Source organism: Macadamia integrifolia, chromosome 2, assembly GCF_013358625.1.
Source record: "Macadamia integrifolia cultivar HAES 741 chromosome 2, SCU_Mint_v3, whole genome shotgun sequence".
Lineage (NCBI taxonomy): Eukaryota > Viridiplantae > Streptophyta > Magnoliopsida > Proteales > Proteaceae > Macadamia > Macadamia integrifolia.
The window spans coordinates 31,737,570-31,756,271 of record NC_056558.1 but is presented as its reverse complement, the minus strand read 5'-3'; the positions used below and the strand labels follow the sequence as shown (position 1 = coordinate 31,756,271).

General features: G+C 38.5%; 1 protein-coding gene across 1 annotated transcript in view; it reads right to left on the bottom strand.

Annotated features, from left to right (window-relative positions):
* LOC122058239 (golgin candidate 5-like) overlaps positions 1–18,702 on the bottom strand; it is a gene marked incomplete at its 3' end in the record, with an annotated part of 51,804 nt that overhangs the window by 11,259 nt on the left and 21,843 nt on the right. Inside the window, 8 exon segments of the mRNA XM_042620835.1 lie at positions 1,976–2,194; positions 2,277–2,375; positions 2,471–2,536; positions 2,733–2,816; positions 2,939–2,998; positions 3,088–3,372; positions 9,953–10,000; positions 10,129–10,190. Coding sequence (XP_042476769.1) covers positions 1,976–2,194; positions 2,277–2,375; positions 2,471–2,536; positions 2,733–2,816; positions 2,939–2,998; positions 3,088–3,372; positions 9,953–10,000; positions 10,129–10,190 — 923 coding nt within the window.

Here is an 18,702-nt window from a genome sequence, read left to right as displayed (position 1 = left end):
ATGAACTACACCTGTCTTAGTTTGAATAATTGCAAGCAAGAAACTTTGTTTAATTAATCCATGTCTACCTATTACAATTGATGGGGGCCTCTTATATAGGCCTACACAAAACTGGTTATAAATTTGGAAACAATAAAAAAAAAATCCTAAGACGGAGACTAAGAAATAAATAAACATAGAAACAATAAACTCTAACTCAACTTGCCTAATAAATAAAAAACAAAAGGAAACAAATAGGAAACTAGCATTTACTGGTAATAAAACTAACTTGCTTACTAAGAAAAGACCATAAAGGAAACAAATCCTAGGAACTAATCTTGCCGAAATTGATGGGCAGATCTGGGCTTCTTCTGGAGACTTTTTTCCAAATTTTATGGGGCAGCTGTATGCTTCTAGAAGAGGACCATATGGGGCACCAGCAATGTTCATGTGAACAGTGCTCTCAGGTACTGTTCACGTGAACAGTATTTCCTGTTCACTTTCTTCTCCCTCTGATGCAGATGCCTTGGCTTGACTGGACCGGACTGACCTATTATGGAGGCCTAAGCCAAGACAAAACCAACCCAAACCGAAATTCTGGTCTGGCCAGGGTTGGTAGTTGATATTTAGGAAAGCAAATTAGTATATTTGATTTTTCTCTATTTTAGAAGCAAATACATAGGATTTCCTTTGCAATTAGTTAGTTTCCATTTTAGATTAGTTTCCAACTTTTAATTGCTTTCCAATTTTATGTGAGGATTTCTTCTTTATATTGCTGTAAACGATTATGGAGTTTTCAGTTTTTGGAATGAAATAGTTTGAATGGCTGGTTTAATGGTTGATGACTGTGGCTGTGTGACCCCCTGCTTTTCTTCTTCCTCTTCGTCCTTATATTCTTCCTCTTCCTCTATTCTTCTTCTTCTTCTTCTTCTTCTTCCTTTTCTGGTTCATATTCCCATTCCCCTGTTCTCGGCAATATATTACAGCTCAAAGCAATCGACCATATCTCCCTGGATACAAGTGTTTTCACCTCCAGACTTTGGGGCTAGAATCACCTTCCTAGGCGACCTAACCGCAGAGTTCTCGCGACCAGATTCAGCCTCTGTGGTGAGCTGCACAACCAAGTTCAGAACTGGTTCCCCTGCTACCGCCTGACCTGAGTTGCAGAGACCACACAGCTCCTCTTGCTTCCTGCTTGAAGTGTTTATCAGTCGGATTCAAGAGACCTTATGGTTGGCCATCTTCGTTTGGAATTTCAGGCCAATCCGAGACCTGTCGAAGGAGTTCCATCAATTTGAAGCTTTTCTTCTTCCGCTGGTTTCTGGTTCTGTCGTGATGTTGAAAAATACAACATAAAGTAGGTTTTATTCCTTATTTCTGTTAACTCCCAGAATTACCCATATCTTTTGTTTCTATTCCCCACTTTCTTTGTTCTTTTTGTCATTCCCATTATACCCCTTTGTTCAATAACGTTACAGCCCCTTTCCCTTCTATCCTAATATTTACAATTTCTGCCATTATATTCTTGGGTTGAGTTTTTTGGTGATTGGGTGGGCCCCTAAGCGAACCGAACAGGGTTTTCTTAAACCCTGGTTCTGCATTACCCTCACGCTTTGATCTACATCAAGGTCATGCCTTTTGGCCTCAATAATGACCCTAGTACCTTCATGAGAGTCATGACACAGGTACTTAGACCTTACATTAAATGAATAGAAATGAAAAGCACGTTCATCAAGAGTATAGAACTTTTATTTATTACACCAATTGAAACATATACAATATATTTCTAAATTTACAGTATACAAATTATTTCTACTTCTCCAGGGAACTAAGAACTAATATGGCCAGAAAATGTGTTTATGATGCGCAAAGTAGTGAGGGAGGTAGGAAAAGGAGTCCAAAACTGTCACACCCATCCACAGAAATACTGGGATTAAACATGATACAGATATTTAACTGCACGTCACTGTGGAAGTTAAACTGGTGGCAAAACTACCTCCTGTAAGAGTTCCCTGTGTGCCAGTGCATCCTGCAACTCTTGCTTATGCTTCCTCCTGAGCTCCCTAAGTTCTTCTTCAAGTTGTCTGGCACAGCCTTCATGAGTATCCGCATCCTCCTTTGCTACAAGGTATTCCTGCCTATTTTCAGCAGCTCTCTGCCTCTCCTTTTCAATGGAGCGACTTAGCTGTGTCTGCTCGGCTCTAAGACATGAGATCTGACATCTAAATAAAGTAAGCTGATGTCCAGTTTTGACCTCAAATATTAAAAACAAAAATGGACAGAGATAATAGTAGAACCTGAGCTTCAAGGACATTTATACGAGATAAAGTTTGTGATAGCCGTTCATTCATGGACCGCTCACTTTCCTCACAAGCTCCAGCTTTGGCCTCTGCCTCCTGTAAATCCAACAGGTAAAAGAACTCAAATCATAGAGAGAGAAGTACACATGATAAATTCAGAGGAAGAAAGTCATCTCCTAAACATTAATAACCTGTAGCCGAGAATTTAGGGACCTCTCTACTGCAGCCCATGCTTCTGCCCTTCTGGCATTTGTCTCCTGTCACCATCCAACAGCCATCAATTCAAAACACAATAATACAAACCAAACAAAGAAAAAGAAGAAGGTAAAGAAGAAACAAGAAAGATTAAGGACTACCAATAAAAATTTGCCAAGCACTTCAAGAGTTTATATCAATTCAGGAAAGAGACTAAAACCATTAAACAAGTCCTAAAAATAAGAAGAAGATTATGACCTGCATAGCTTCAATCTGTCTCAGAAGGGGCCTAGTTGACTCAGGAACTTGTGTAATCAACTCCTCAGAACGATGCTCACTTTCCTGGGGACGATGTAGACCAATATAACATGGAAGCTAATGAATGAGTTCTCACAACATAAAAAATTAGAAGCACAAGAAACCATTTTCAAGTGAGTAATATGGTAAGAGAAAGGTCAACATACTTGATATCGCTTTTGAAGATCCTCAATGTCTCTCCGAAGCATGTCTTCTCTGAACACTGCCTACAGCACAGGATAAAGGAGAAAAATCAAATCATCTTTCGGTGCAAAATCAGGTAGCGAACCTGCAACCTCATGCTTCAAAAAAGTACCTGTTGCTCCTTTCGGCTAAGAGTTTGCCTTAAGTCTTGAAGTGTTTGAACTAGAGTAGTTTCACGTTCCTCTGCTTCTCTCAGACGACTCTCAAGTTCTGTTCGGGCTTCATTATTGGCTCGTGTCTCTGCTAATGCTTCAGCTTCCTTGGCTTCATTCAGTGCATGTGTAAAATATTCCTTTTGAGCTGCAAGTTCTGCTTGGTGTTTCTCAATTGTTTCTTGCAGCAACTTCTCAGTAGCAGCTTTATCTCTCTTTATACTCTCTACTTTGCTCTCCTCTACCTGGAAGTTGGAAAACATAGCTAATGCTTAAAATCAAGGGATTAGTCGGTCTGCTATTTTATTAATCTTATCATAGCATTTAAAAAAAAGGGGTACCAGGCTCCACCACTGTGGGGTCTGGGGAGGGTCATAATGTACGCAGCTTGCCCTTACCCCCGCTTCGCGGAGAGGTAGTTTCCCGACTCAAACCCACGACCACTAGGTCACAATGGAGCAAACTTACCGACCTCTTCTTACCATATAATTATATCAAGATTAGTTCACAACAAAGAAAACAACCACTGCACTTCTAACATATATCATACTGTTGTATCGGCATTGTAAAAATTCCAGGTGCCCCCTATATGAAGAGATCTCTTTGGGAGCCAGTGATAGAATTTGAAGATATTGGCCCTTCGGAAGGGAGGATATCTATCTGAAGGGGAGAAAATTGATCCTGATTTAAGAAGCCCCATATATTTTACCAACACATCTCAAGTCCTTTACGACAAACCCAGTACCTGTTTGACATAAGAAGGCAAAACAACTCAACCCACCTACTGAAATTTAGAAAAGTGGGCTGGACTAAAATGGCTATAAGGTAGTGTCATTTGCGGCCTATGCTTTGAGAAAAAAAACGGAGGGACAAGTTACAGGGAAAGGGCAAAGAAATTGAAAAGTCTACTGCAAAAGATTATTAGAACAAGGTTTTCCTAACAAACCCACATGACAGCTTCTTGATATCTAGGGTTATTCTCTTCAAGAGGGCCAGGGAAAAGTGAATGGTTTCCTAGGGCAGACGTATCTAGGCTATGCTTCGTCGCCAAGGAAAAGGATGAAAGCAAAGGTGAAAATGGGTCCCAGATGTGTAGGCAAAGTGAAGGAAAAGGAAACTTTCTTTCCTGTTTGGTTAGGCAGGAATACTAATGGTAAAGCAAGGTTTTCTCTTTATTATCTGCCAATTGTGGAAAAATAAGGAAGGGACAGGGAAGTAGCAGTTCCCAACAATTTCCCTCCCTACAGCAACCAAACATGCCTACGACTACAATTCACAGGAAAATTTGTCAGGGTTCTCCCACCCCCCTTGTTTTTTTTATTCCACTTACCACGCAACCAAATGTATCCTTAGTTTTTAAGATGGCAAGAAAGGTCGTTGGAACATGGCAAGAAAGGTGGTTGGAACACATTGTTTCTTATGAGGGTTAGTGGGTGCAGCTATGGGTAATAAAGTTTCTCAGGGATTATTGAATCCTTTTAGCAGATTCTTCAAGTTGCAAAACATAAATTGCGCTGGGGATCTTAGGATTGTTTTGTTTGCACTAATAGTAATGTCAAAAGAACACCTCAACATCCAATAAAGACTACATAAAATCTCAGGAGCTCTCAAAGGCTGAAAATACCTCAACCAGGCATAGATGCAACATTATAGGACGAAGCTACTGACATCATTGCCAACTTCTGTTCTTTGGGGTGTAGCTCGAGAGAAATATAACTTTATAATAACCACTAATTGGAATGCACCTCTGTTGCATGTGCACATGCAGCAACAGAATGAGAATAGTTCGTTGTCCAAGAAAGAGGAGAATAGGGTATAGATACTTTTTCCTGAAGAAAACGGCTCCATCGTATGTGTCTGTGGAACGATTGAATGACAACCATGCATCTTTCTCACTGAAAAATGAAGGGAAGATGAAAGAGAAAAAAACAAGGCAGCAGAGGACGGGAAAGGTCAGAACAGACAAAAGCAATGGGGCAAGAGGAAAACACAAACTGACATTGGAAAAGAAAAATATAACCATGGTGAAATTGGAAACATGGGGAAAATAAAAAGAGATTACGCTATTAAACCAAAAGAAAATTGACTGAAGTGCCAGTTAATTTAACAATAAAGGCAAAATGGCCAGAAGGAAAAGGGGTGAGATTCCCAGTTTCTAGATAATGTCTAATACTGAATGACGTCAGGAAGGATTCAATTGTATTGGGTTTATTATTTGGAAGTTTTCCCATCTAAAGACATGGAGGATAATTGTACTTTAATACTGCAATTCAGTTTTTAAGGGTTATTTAGAGTTTTGCGTTAATTGACTAATTTAATTCTTCCTATTTTCATTATTTCTATGAATTATAACTTAAACTAATTTTGTACTCCATGATAATTTTCTATTTTTAAGTTGTATTAGAAATTAATTTATTTAGAAGCTGAGTTACTGAGTCTAATTAGCTTTTCTAGAATGTATGTCATTGTATGGTTCAGTTGGGTAGTTATGTCAGCTTTATGATTGTATAATGTATATCTTCTTGATGTGTTCTAGGTTAGATATATACAAGATTAAAAGAACACCAACCCACAAGAACAGAATCACAGTGAACCAAACAGAATATGTGGACAGAATATAGATGAACCAAAACTACTAATCTGGCCGATGGATGGGGCTGTTATCACAATCGAAGGCAGGTCCTTACGGTTTGATTATGTGCCAACATCTTAGGATCATCCACTGGTTGGATTGAAAAAAAAAAAACTAGAAACAGAAAACTGAAAGTGATGGAAAACTCTTGTAGTCTCAAACCAGCAATCTGATTGGCTTCAGATTTGGATCAAAGGGGACAAATAAGATGAGGAATAACATTTAAAATTTTGAAACAATTTGTGGATCCGATCTTCAGAAATCAGTATTGAAAACCCACAATGGAGAAGCTGTCAAACAGGCTATCGCAGACACAAAAAGGATCATGAAAACTTCAGAATCGATTAAGATAGGTGCAAATCCATCCCGCGGCTTTAACCCAACTCAAGATGAAGAGACTTAATTCAACGGTCACCGCTAACTTCTTTTGGTCCCAAATTTTTAGGGTTGCTTTTCCCAATAAACGTTGGTTACATTTCTTTGCGTTATTTGTACCTGTAACTGGTTTATGGATGAGTGCTCTCCGTACCGGCTGAGGGCATTAGCACTCATCTGATAGGGGTAGGGACAGCTCAATCCGAGGTAATCTATCCGAGGCCATCAATCTATCTCTTGTCTCGGATTCAGTCGGCTCCTAGGCTTTCCACCAGGGTTTGTTGCTCAACAGGAGTCAAATAAAGAATGGCAGGTTGAAAAAGGCGATTTATGGTCTGAAACAGTCTCCACATGATTGGCTAGTACCTGGCAAGATGAATCTACCACATAAGCCATGGGCGGCTTTGGGTGTACCATTTGGCTATGACTTGCTCCTTTGATGCAGCTACGTAGACATGCATAGTCTAGGTCTTTTCCCAAGAATGACCTCAGATAGAGCCTATTAGAGGGCAAGGATCCATGTAGCTGACCCATGTAGCTGAGTTTCTCGTAACTTGCTGGGTTGTGCCTCTTTCCTCTTACTTTCATCTCTCTCATTTCTCTTTTATCATTTCTTATTGATCAATTATGAGGAATGGAATGGGCTGTCAGAATGACAGACCCTTTTTATTTATAATAAGTGAACAGCAGGTACAAGTAACCTCTTTATTTCTGTCCATGAGGGCATATATACCATGTGGCATAGCACAGAATTCAGCTTCAGCACTGGAGCTGGCAACGACAGCTTGCTTTTTGTTCTTCCAAATGACCAGAAAAATTACCGCTTTTAAAGGTACCATAACATGTAGTGGAACGACGATCATCAAGAGAACTGACCCAATCAGCATCAGTATATGCCTCAACTCAAAGATGACCATGTGAAGAAAGTATAATCCCCTCTCCACGAGCTAATTTTAGGTACCGCAAGATCCAATATATAACATCCAAATGTGTGGAATATAGATAATGCATATATTGGCTCACCAAACTAACCGCAAAGGAAATATCTGGACATGTGTGGGACAGAATGACAGATAAATGAGCTTCCCGACCAGACGTTGATACTAACTCTTATCCACAAGTTCACTAGACTTCCCTGACAAATGAACATTAGCGTCAAGAGGAGTATCCACAAGCCTACAACCTAGCATCCCTGTCTTAGATAGAAGATCCAAGGTATACTTTCACTGAGAAAGAAAGATACCCTTTGTAGAATGGGGGAACTCAATTCCAAGAAAGTAGCACAACTTTCCTAAGTCCTTGATCTCAAACTCGCGAACTAGGAAATCCTTAAAGCATGCAATTTCTTCCATGTCATCTCTGGTAACCAAAATTTCGTCTACATACACAATGAGAACAACAATCTTGGACCTAGACCGCTTAATGAACAAGGTGTTATCCAACAAAAAAACCATGGCCTTGTGAAATCTTCCAAACCAGGCACAAGGAGACTGTTTCAGCCCATATAATACTCACTTGAGCTTGGATACCTTCCTTGTGGAAGTAGTCCGAGCAAACCCAGGTGGTACATCCATACACACTTCTTCTATCAGCTCCCCATGAAGAAATGCATTTTTAACATCTAGTTATTGTAACTTCCACCCAAGGTTCAAAGCATACGAAAGTATCACCCGAATAGTGTTCATGTTTTAAACAGGAGCGAACGTCTCCTATGTCAAGACCATAAGTCTATGTAAAGCTTCTAGCAACCAGTCTAGCCTTGTACTTGTCAATACTCCCATCCATGTTCTGCTTCACTGTAAACACCCACTTGCAACTAACAATCTTCTTCTGTGGAGGAAGAGGTACAATGTCCCAAGTATCATATTTCTCCAGAGCATTCATCTCTTCAATCATGGCGGCCTTCCACCGTGGTTCTTTGACTGCTTCTTGCCAATAATGGGGAATGGAAACAGAAGATAAGGAGAATACAAAAGCACGGTATGAAAGATAGGATGTTGAGTATAGGACATCGTTCCCTTCCGGACAGCAATAGGTAAATCAAGTGAGGGATCAGAAACAGACATAGCAGGAATAACAGGGGAATCCGAAGATAAGGTATTACCAGCACTAGGATCCAGATCAGGGGGTAGCAACAATGAAGTAGGCTGCTTTGCGACAGTAGGTACGTGCTCACAATTCCGGTGAACATACACTTTCCAATGCTGAGGCTCACCTCATGTCTCCCCCTGAACTGAAGAAGCAGGAAGAGGAGCATCCACAGAAAGAATAAGAGGAGAAGGCACATCTTCGCCAAACAACACTGTCTCCCTCCCATGAAGAAGGGCCTGGTCATAATAGGCAGCAGATTCGTGAAATACAACATCCATAGAGACGAAAAAATGACGATAAGGGAGGTGATAACACTTATAACCCTTCTCTAGCAAACACAGCCAAACACCCATGGCGGAACAACAAAGGGGGAAGAACTGGTGAGCACTACTGTAGGAGACCGAAAGTCCAAAACCTGGGTAGGCATGCAGTTGATAAGATAGGCAGTAGTAAGCACAGCCTCACTTCAGAAGAAAGTAGGTACATTCATCTAAAAAAAGGAGAGCACGAGATAGGGAGATAAGGGCTTTAAGGTTTGGATCTTGGCTCTGATACCATGATCAATGGATTGGACTATCAGGATGACAGACCCTCTTTATTTATGGTAAGTGAACCGCAGGTACAAGTACATATATGCCCTCATGGACAGAAATACCCTTATACCTACCCTTAAACCCATATTTACAACACTTTTTCTTATTCTCTTCATTTCTCCTTGTCTGTTTGGACCTCGGTTTTCCCTACTTTTTTTTCAAACACTTTTCTTATATTCTGCATTTCTCCTTGTCTGTTTGGACCTCGATTTTCCCTCTTTTTTTTTTTTTTTTTTTTTTTTTTTGCACGGATCCTTGTGCAGATCCCATTAAGTTGGGATAAAGGTTCCACCATATTTAGAGTGACTAAAATATGGTGTCTTAGAAGTTTCAGGACCTAATTGGTCATTTGTCCCTCGAAACCAACCATTGAAACTTGCAAGAAAAAAATGGGACAGGATTCGACCGAAATCGAAATTTCAGTTGAAACACTTCCGTTTTGAGCCTGGAACCTCGGGATCAGTCCATCTGGTCCCACCCTGGTTTGCACATCCAAGTCAGGACAGATCAGGCCACGATGACCTAGGGTTTAGGATCATATCACAAGAAAGAACCCCACCAAATTATTAAATGTGCAAGGAACAGCATGTTTGGCCCGTTATGGGCAGGTTCAGGCTGGCAAAGTTATGGATGAACAATAATTAGAAAAACTTTACTCAAGCTTTTTGGCCGGGCTTATGAGCAGGCACAGAACAGTTTGATTGGGAACACACAACTACAGGTGCATTCAGCCGAGTTTGGGGGTATATAATGGCATCCTAGGTCAAGGTGAGCATGCCCAAGCCCGGCTTAATTATCTTCAACCTGACATCCATCCCAAGTCAGACTGAAGTAGTGTGTGTGTGTGTGTGTGTGTGTGTGTGTGTGTGTGTGTGTCCTTGTCCAAGAACAATAAAAAACGACATAATTCATCAACAAGAACGTAACTAAATCTTCAAGGAATTTATACGGTTCAAATCAATCTTCATTGTTAACATCGGTTTGTAAGAAAGTTGCAACAAATACTGCATTCTATCCCATAAATGTTCATCCTAAAATGTTCAAAAATGGAAGACCACCCTTTATGTTCAAATAATAATTGACTAGAAAGGAAAAGCAATGAAAACCTGCAATTAATCTTGTAGGTTTAAATACCTGAAGTTTGGTAATCAAACCTTTCTTTTCTTCTTCAAGCTCTCTGATCTAGCTTTCACAGGTTAAAAAAAAAAAAAATGAATGAAAAAATCGTTAAAATTTATCAGAGAGGGAGGGATTAATGGGCACTGGATTAACTTCAAAACAAAGATTGATGAAAAAATTTGATCGCATACCTGTGCCCTTAATTTCCTGATTTGTGACTCTTGAGCAGCTTGCTTTTTAGAAAGCTCTTCACCTGGCACAATAGAGATTATACTCAAATATTAATAAAAAGGATCCCATACAACTTAACACAGTTGAATTTCTTCAAAATTAAATGGAGGCATCTGTGTAAAAGAAGAGCTGGAAGAGACATATGGAATGAGAACATGGCAGTTTAGATTTCTAGAAATAAATGGTAATATTTTACAAGCTTGTATAATATGCAAAGCATGCCGATGTTGGGGAAAAATGATGGAGGGCCTTAGGGAAGAAAGGGAAGAAAATCCTGAATGAACTCAGAGTTGTAGGGAAGAAGAGAAGAATCACACAAAGGGGAAGGGGGAAGAAGGTCTCACGACCAAGCAAACCACAAGGTTTCAACCAATTAATTAATTCATCATTCAAATCTCTCCAATACTTAGGTTACATGCCTTTATATAATAAACTCAAATTAAAACTTGCCTAATAAAAATCTAAGACTAAAATAGAAACTTCTAATTTGCTTCCTAAGTTCTAACTAATCAAATTAGAAACATAATCAAACTCAAATTGGTAACTCCCTAATTGACTATTAACAACCCAAATTAAAAGATTGCAAATAATCCCGAACAAAATAAAATCCTAAAGATCCTAATGAATCCAAAATCCAATCGGACCCGGTTCATCTCGGTTGAGGTTGCCCGAAGGGTCAATCAGGTTCAACAACATCAATTCTGCATCAACTCCCCCGATGTTGAGAAAAACTCGACCGCGAGTTTTAAAGAATGACAACAATAAAAACTCACGAACAGGGGTGAATTACTCGTCATCTGCATCGCAAACAAAATCCATGATGTCAAGCTTTAGAGGTGCATTCAAGTCCGGAAAATCATGGGGAAGAACAAATTCATGATGGTGAACAATTGGCACTGCATTGATGTCCTTCATTACTTAATCCACAATCTTCTCACTTTCTGTTGTCATCACCTGTTCCACAATAGGACGGTCTTCCACTTGTGTTGATGCCTCTGGTTCATCTTGTGGTTGTACTGGGGGTATCACTTTATTTGACTTAACCAATCTATGAAGATCAAATTTTCGATGCATGTGGTAAACTTGGAGGGTGCACACATTGTTGTCACGATCAAGAATACCGTCCCGTTGTTCCAACCAGCCTCGACCCAATTTAATGATGCACTGAGGAGAGTCGAGCACTTCACAAAAAGTAACACCATAATTAGGAGGAATAGAAAATTCAACAACTACATTATCCTTCGACTCAAAAATAATCTGACTGGTCTCTAACAACATATCCACCACAGATTTAGAGACAAAATTTTCATGTATTCTCTCATCAATCAATAAATGAGCAAGTTTTCCATTTGGCAGTCGCACTTTGAATTTGAACACAAAAGGTTCCATGACAAAAGCTGGAATCAAATCACTAATGGGCCCACAAAAGAACAAATAATTCAACTTAAACAAACCAGTGGCAATATTGTAATTTCTGGTACAATTTAAAACCACTTTTTAAGTGAAATAATTGACTAAGGACCTGGCAGGAATTAAACCCAAAGAGAAAGGTCAGTTCTGGAAATAGAATTAGTAATGGGGTTAACTGAAATAAAAAATCCACAATGAAGGTTTTTTTTGGGGAATATCAGAAACTAAGGTTAAAAAGTGTAAATAGAGAGGAATATCATCTTCAACCTTTAGAACACAACACATTAGCAACCCAGCGAAAACCTCTTGCTGGTTCCAATCAGTAGAACTCACCCAACGGAAATCCAATCAATCCGAAACTTTGGGAGAGAGATCGAAAGTCAGATTGCTCTCGGTTCCAACCAATATCAGATCAGAACATCAAGTGAAAGTCTCGGGAGAAGTTCTACGACCAAACCCTGGCGGAAATTTCAGTTGCAAGTATGAACCCAAGTTTGATGCACTCACTACAGTTAACCTTCAGGAACCAAATTGCACAGGACGGATCGTTCACAAAAGAAAGATCTTCATACAAGGTTTCAGATAGAAAGAATACCAAACAAGAGAGATCTAGTTCACTCTTGCAGAACCCGACGTCAAAGCAGAGTTTTGATAGTTGCAAGAACAGGGAAAAAATAAGAAAAATACCGAAATGGGAAAAAGAATAGGAAAAGAAATGGGGAAAAGGGAATCGTACCTAAGCGAGAGGGAGAAGAAAGAGGAAAGAGAACAGGGTTTTTTTTGGGGGGGGGGGGGGGGGGGTGGGGTTTCAATTCTTGACAGATAACAAAAATAGAATGGGAAGGATAAACAGAAAGTAAGAAAGTGAGTAGGAACGATGGGAATTGGGTTTGGGTTTGGGTTTGGGTTTGGGTTTGGGTTTGGGTTGGGAACGATGGGCAAGGGGAAATTGATTTGAGAAAGGGATTGGAGGAAGAAATTGGATCCTTTGGCTCTAATACCACTTGATGGAGGGCCCTAGAGAAGAAAGGGAAGAAAACCCTGAATGAACTCAGGGTTGTAGGGAAGAAAAGAAGAATCACACAAAAGGGAAGGGGGAAGAAGGTCTCACGACCAAGCAAACCACAAGGTTTCAACCAATTGATTAATTCATCATTCAAATCTTTCTAATACTTAGGTTACATGCCTTTATATAATAAACTCAAATTAAAACTTGCCTAATAAAAATCTAAGACTAAAATAGCAACTTCTAATTTGCTTCCCAAGTTCTAACTAATAAAATTAGAAACAGAATAAAACTCAAATTGGTAACTCCCTAATTGACCATTAACTACCCACATTAAAAGATTGCAAATAATCCCAAACAAAATAAAATCCTAAAGATCCTAATGAATCCAAAAATCCGATCGGACCCAATTCATCTCGGTAGAGGTTGCCCGAAGGATCAATCCGGTTCAACAACATCAATTTTGCATCAAAAAATAGTACTACATAGCTGACAAATATAAAAAAGGGGGAGGGGCGAGTACGGGAGGCATTCATAGTTGTCAAGGTGTCAACAGGTCCAAGATCATTTCACCATTAAATGCCAAGAATCCAAGATGCCCAGAACCAAAACCTGATGATCTTGCTCTCAACAAGTTATAAATTTCAATAATTTCTCATTTCTACATTGACATGTTTCTGCATTCTCACTTTGACTCCTTTATGTTCTTTATACCGACTTTTATAGCCCTACATCAGATATATACCTACATTATAAAATGATAAACAACTCAAAACTCAAAAATATGGGTTGCGATAAAACATGAGATGCTTGTCTTGGCGCCATGGCCTTGCTCAAGCATCACCTAGGTGTCAAGGTGGCTGGCCACAGCCATGGCTCGCACTAGTGACATGTCAACTATGGAGGAATTTAAATTTATGTACAGGCAGATATGCATTATTTTCTCAAAGTAGCGATTTCAAAAGAAAAAACCAACAAATATCAACGGCTAAGGTGTAGCATGAATAGCATTGTCTTTCTGTATCACAAAACAATGCCAAAAATAATTATTTTGGGAGATCAAACCCACAAAATTTTCTATTGATCTCCAATATAACGCCTTTTTTCCTAAAATATGTCGTGTTATAAATGGTGTTAATATCAAATCAAAACATTGATATTCAGTTAAAACTCTGACACTTGCTGGAAGACCTACTAAATTGATACATGATCTGATACTCACAAATCTATGAAACTTTAAATTTAGATAAAATTTATAGACTTTTTCAGGTGCGGAGGAAGAAAACAAAATTCCAATAAGTAAAATGGTTTCTCAACATGAGCACCCTAGAGTACCTTTATTTGCCACATGGAAACTTGGTGCCAAACTTTGTAGACAAGTTATCCACATTAGCTTAAATGACATGGTACCATTAAAGCACCACACAATGTGACACAATCAACAAGTCATTTCAGTTGCAATTAGGATGGTAGGGGAAAATGTTCAATACACTATGGGCCACATTTGGCTTTGAAACTTCACAGATGATCAATCTACATAGTATTCTACCTATCCAGTGCTCATAATCATGGTTCTTAACCTCTTCAACTGAGATATATTAGTTTCAACAGGTACCTATACAAAACCATGGGTAGAAATTGTTTCGTACAAGGTTTCAAACAGTTTCGGTAGTTTTGACCAATTTTGACAAAAAAAAAACCGAGTTTCGACCAATTTCAACCAACCCATGCCATTTCGAGTTTAGCGCAGAGAAAACCAGGTTTCATCAAAACCTAGGAATTCTCAGTTTCGGCCAGAATCAAAACCGGCCTCAAAACCGAGATTTAGAACCTTGCTCAGAATTCCCACATCAACCCTTCACTAGTTTGGCAGCTGAAATAGAAGGAAGAAACCCGCTAGATAGTGGGCCATATGGTTGAAATGAGCTACAAAATTTTACATTTAGACCAGTACCATAGTTCAATAATTCAGTATCAAGCCACTTTTCAACCAGGCTCGAAACCGCAATATTTCATAAAACATTGAAATTTCAGTTCCCAGTATTGGTGATGGATTTTGAGGCCCAAATGGCGAAATTAGGTCCTGAAATTTCTAGAAAATCCTATTTTAGGCCCTAAACACAGTGGAACCCTTAAATTTAAAAATAAATAAATAAATGGTAATTTGACTTCGGACCCTAATTTGGTAGTCTCTAATATGGCCTACTCCACACAATATTCAGTACTAGAACACATAATTCAATTAAAATAACTTAAATATGCATTAGGAATAAACAGACATAATTATAAAGCATTTCCATAATTATTAACCTTTACACATCATACATGATCATTTTTCTAAGGTTTCCTGTTAAAACTAGCGAAACCATCAAAATGGGTCAAAATTCATTTGAAATATGATATTCATTATAAAGCTAAAGTATAGTTTCAATAGAAATTTTGTGGAAACGATGCATACCATCAAAATTTCGGCGAAACACCAAAATTTTGGCCTAAATCTTGTATTCCTTCAATATCGCACTATATTTCATTTAGACAAATGTTAAAACCAAAATCTTTGGCAAAATCGCAAAATCATGAACTATGGACAATACAAGTGGTGCTCTATCTATCCAATGGTCAAATTGGCCAAAACATCCCTACACATACCATACCACTCACCTAGAGATTTCTTCTCTAGGTATGCTCACCTAAAGAAAATTTGCCAAGATTAAAGAATGTGGTTTTAACAGATTCAACGATTTTATTTCATTCTTCCCACTTAGAGGATTTTAAAGGAATCAATTTTTGAAGCGCTTGGAAATAAATTTTCCTCAACTCCTTTTGATGAGAAGATTCCACTATGCACTTGATCATGCATTTTAAGCTCTAGGTCCATTTAACTCTTTACTGGTTTTTAATACAACAACTTCCCTTGTATTTTTATGAGGGACCGTCTGAATGACATCTCTGCAGGTGTCAAATTGAAGTTGTAACCTGACTTTAACTACCCATGGTGTAGGTAGCGCGCACTTATCTAAGGAGAGGCATTATCGATATTTGACACGACCATTTGCAGTCTTGTAAGAATGAATTTTTTACCCAAAGTAAAGTTTAAAAGGTACATACGCTTTCTTGTAAAGAAATTTGCCTTCGCTACCCTTCTTGGGTGACTAAATATCAATAATTTACCAAAAAAAATTTACAAGAAAGAAAGCTCATTCATGAACAAAGATAGAAGTTGGCTCGTGTCAACAGGAATAAGTGCGGTGTTCCTATCACCCAAGTATAGATGTCAATGCGACTAGGTGACTGAAGCATTGGAGGGATGCCTAGGTGACAGGGCACCCTAGGCATTCAATAGATGACTATATGTATAGGGGTGTCAATTGGTCGGTTCGGTCTGGTTTTGGTCTGGGCTGAATCGGTTTCAGTGTGGGAATGGTGAAACCAAAACCAAACCAATAAGGAAATTTTGGTTTCAGTTTGGTTTCAATTTTGGTGCGGTTTGGTTTTGGTTTGGCTTTGATTTCTTGTATTGGTTTGTAATCGGGTTGGTTTCGGTTTTTTGTCTGATTTTCCATACAAACTTATACAAAACTATGCACTTTTTTTTTAATATTTTTGGGTTGTTTTCGGTTTCTTACCGGTTTGGTTTCGGTTAAAGTCCGGTCTTTAACTGTAATGTAGACAAGGGTAGGTGAACTAACCAAGTCTCAACTGCAGGAACTTTTAATCAAAGAGCAACCACATAACAAAGTAGGGCAGAAGCTAAGTAATTCAGACAATAAAAAACTCCAATTCTGGAACAATATTACACCGACCTCAAAGGGTAGTACTGCTGATCAGAACAGTATAACAGACCAAAGAGGATTTCAAGGGCTTCAACTAGAGTTAGATCACCATAGAAACATGAACCATAAGTCAAAGCAACAATAAGAACCAAACCAGACCAGTCGACCACAGTTCTGGACACCTCTATGCACTAGAAGACAAAAATCGAGAGAATTTTTATAACTTCAAAACGGCTGACCAGAATCAGCCCAGATTTGGATCGAGTCTCTCTATAGGGTAGAAAAGGAGGTTCGATCAAAATTATAGTTCCAACTGAAGGCTGGAACTACTGCAGGGTACAGGAATCGATTGAAGCTTTATCATAAAATTCTGGGCAGAATTTGAAGAGACAGTATCTAGTTTGTTCAGTATTGGAGCTTTGTAATTAACCTTGAAACGAAGAAAAAGAACACTTAAAAGGAACCTCTTGGGCTGCACACCGCAAAGAGTCAATTGGATCAAACACCAATTCCATCAGCCTTGATCAAACACAAGACAACTCTTCATGAAGAAGACAATAGCAACAGCCATTAATTTTTTTTATCAAAATCATCTAAGCTTTAGGAACCTCATTTTCTTTCTTTCTTTATAATGTTGATGGGGGAGGGAATTACAAAATAGAAGGTTCCTCAAAAAGGAAACCAAATACTCTCCTAATACAATAGTTACTAAAAACTGAAATTAGAAACTAGTTGAAAAAGGAAACTAACTACTAATGACTTGACTCAATTAATAACTTGACTGCTAAGGAAACAAATATAACTCAAATCAAACCCAACTAAAAAGGAAACTAATGAAAATGGAAACTAACTAGTTATCCTGTAAGCATCCTTACAACCCCTAGTTTAGGCCCATAAAATGGCCTATTACACTAAAAACACATGGGATCAAAGGCCCAACATGTATAGAACCCAACCCTAGGCTTATTCCTGATAAAACAAGCCTATTTTGGTGATTAATCTGCATCAACTCTCCCCATCTTGAAAAAATTCATCCTCGAATTTTGCAGTGATTAGGGGAAAACAACATGTCAGTAGTAGCTCTGACCATTCCCAAACAAAATTCTGGTTACTTATAAACTTGTGGAATGTAGTCTTCAAGGCGTGGAGCTTTCTCTTCAAAGAGCCATAATGGCATAACAAACTCTGTATGCTCGACCTCTAAATCGATACCAATTGTGAATGTTGAATACATAGAGTCATCAACGTTGGTAACCTTTTCATCAAGGATTGGAGGAACAAGCTCTTTCTTTTCATCATGAATCTCAAAGACTTGTTGTGGAGTGATCTCACCCACTACCTCATCATCCACGGCTTCAATATTGTCTACTCTGATCTCTTCAATATAGACCTATTCAGTGAAATCTTCTAACTCTTGACCTTCAGTCTTTGAAGCTTCAAGAACTATATCTTCAATGTGAACATTGACCTCAAGTTCTTTTGATTTGAATAGAGGTATCATCACTTCACCTAAAGGCATTACATGTGCTATTAACGATTCTAGGAGACTAGGACACCAACACGTCATTGCATTCTAGCGAATACTTCATTCGTTTGCACCATTTCTTGATGCAGTTGTATCACCATCTCCATTATGGAAGCCATGGAGTTCTTCAACTCAGTAATGGAGTCATTCTCTGCCATGCTCTGATACCACTTAATGTAGACAAGGATAGGTGAACTAACCGAGTCTCAACTGCAGGAATTGGTTTGTTTAGCAGTAATGGAGCCTTGTAATTAACCTTGAAATGAATAAAAAGAACACTTGAAAGGAACTTCTTGGGCTTCACACGGCAAAGAGTCAATTGGATCAAACACCAATTCCATCAATCTTGATCAAACACAAGACAACTTTTCATGAAAAAGACAATAGCAACAACCATTAATTTTTTATTTATCAAAATCATCTAAGTTTTAGGAGCCTCCTTTTCTTTATTTATAATGTTGATGTGGGAGGGAATTACAAAATAGAAGGTTCCTCAAAAAGAAAACCAAATATTCTCCTAATACAATAGTTACTAAAAACTGAAATTAGAAACTAGTTGAAAAAGGAAACTAACTACTAATGACTTGACTCAATTAATAACTTGACTCGTAAGGAAACAAATATAACTCAAATCAAACCCAACTAAAAAGGAAACTAATGAAAATGAAAACTAACAAGTAATTTAGAGGTTTAGGCTAATAAAAGTGGCCTATTACACTCAAAACACATGGTATCAAAGGCCCAACATGTATGGAACCCAACCCTAGGCTTATTCCTAATAAAACAAGCCTATTTTGGTCATTAATCTGCATCAAACTGG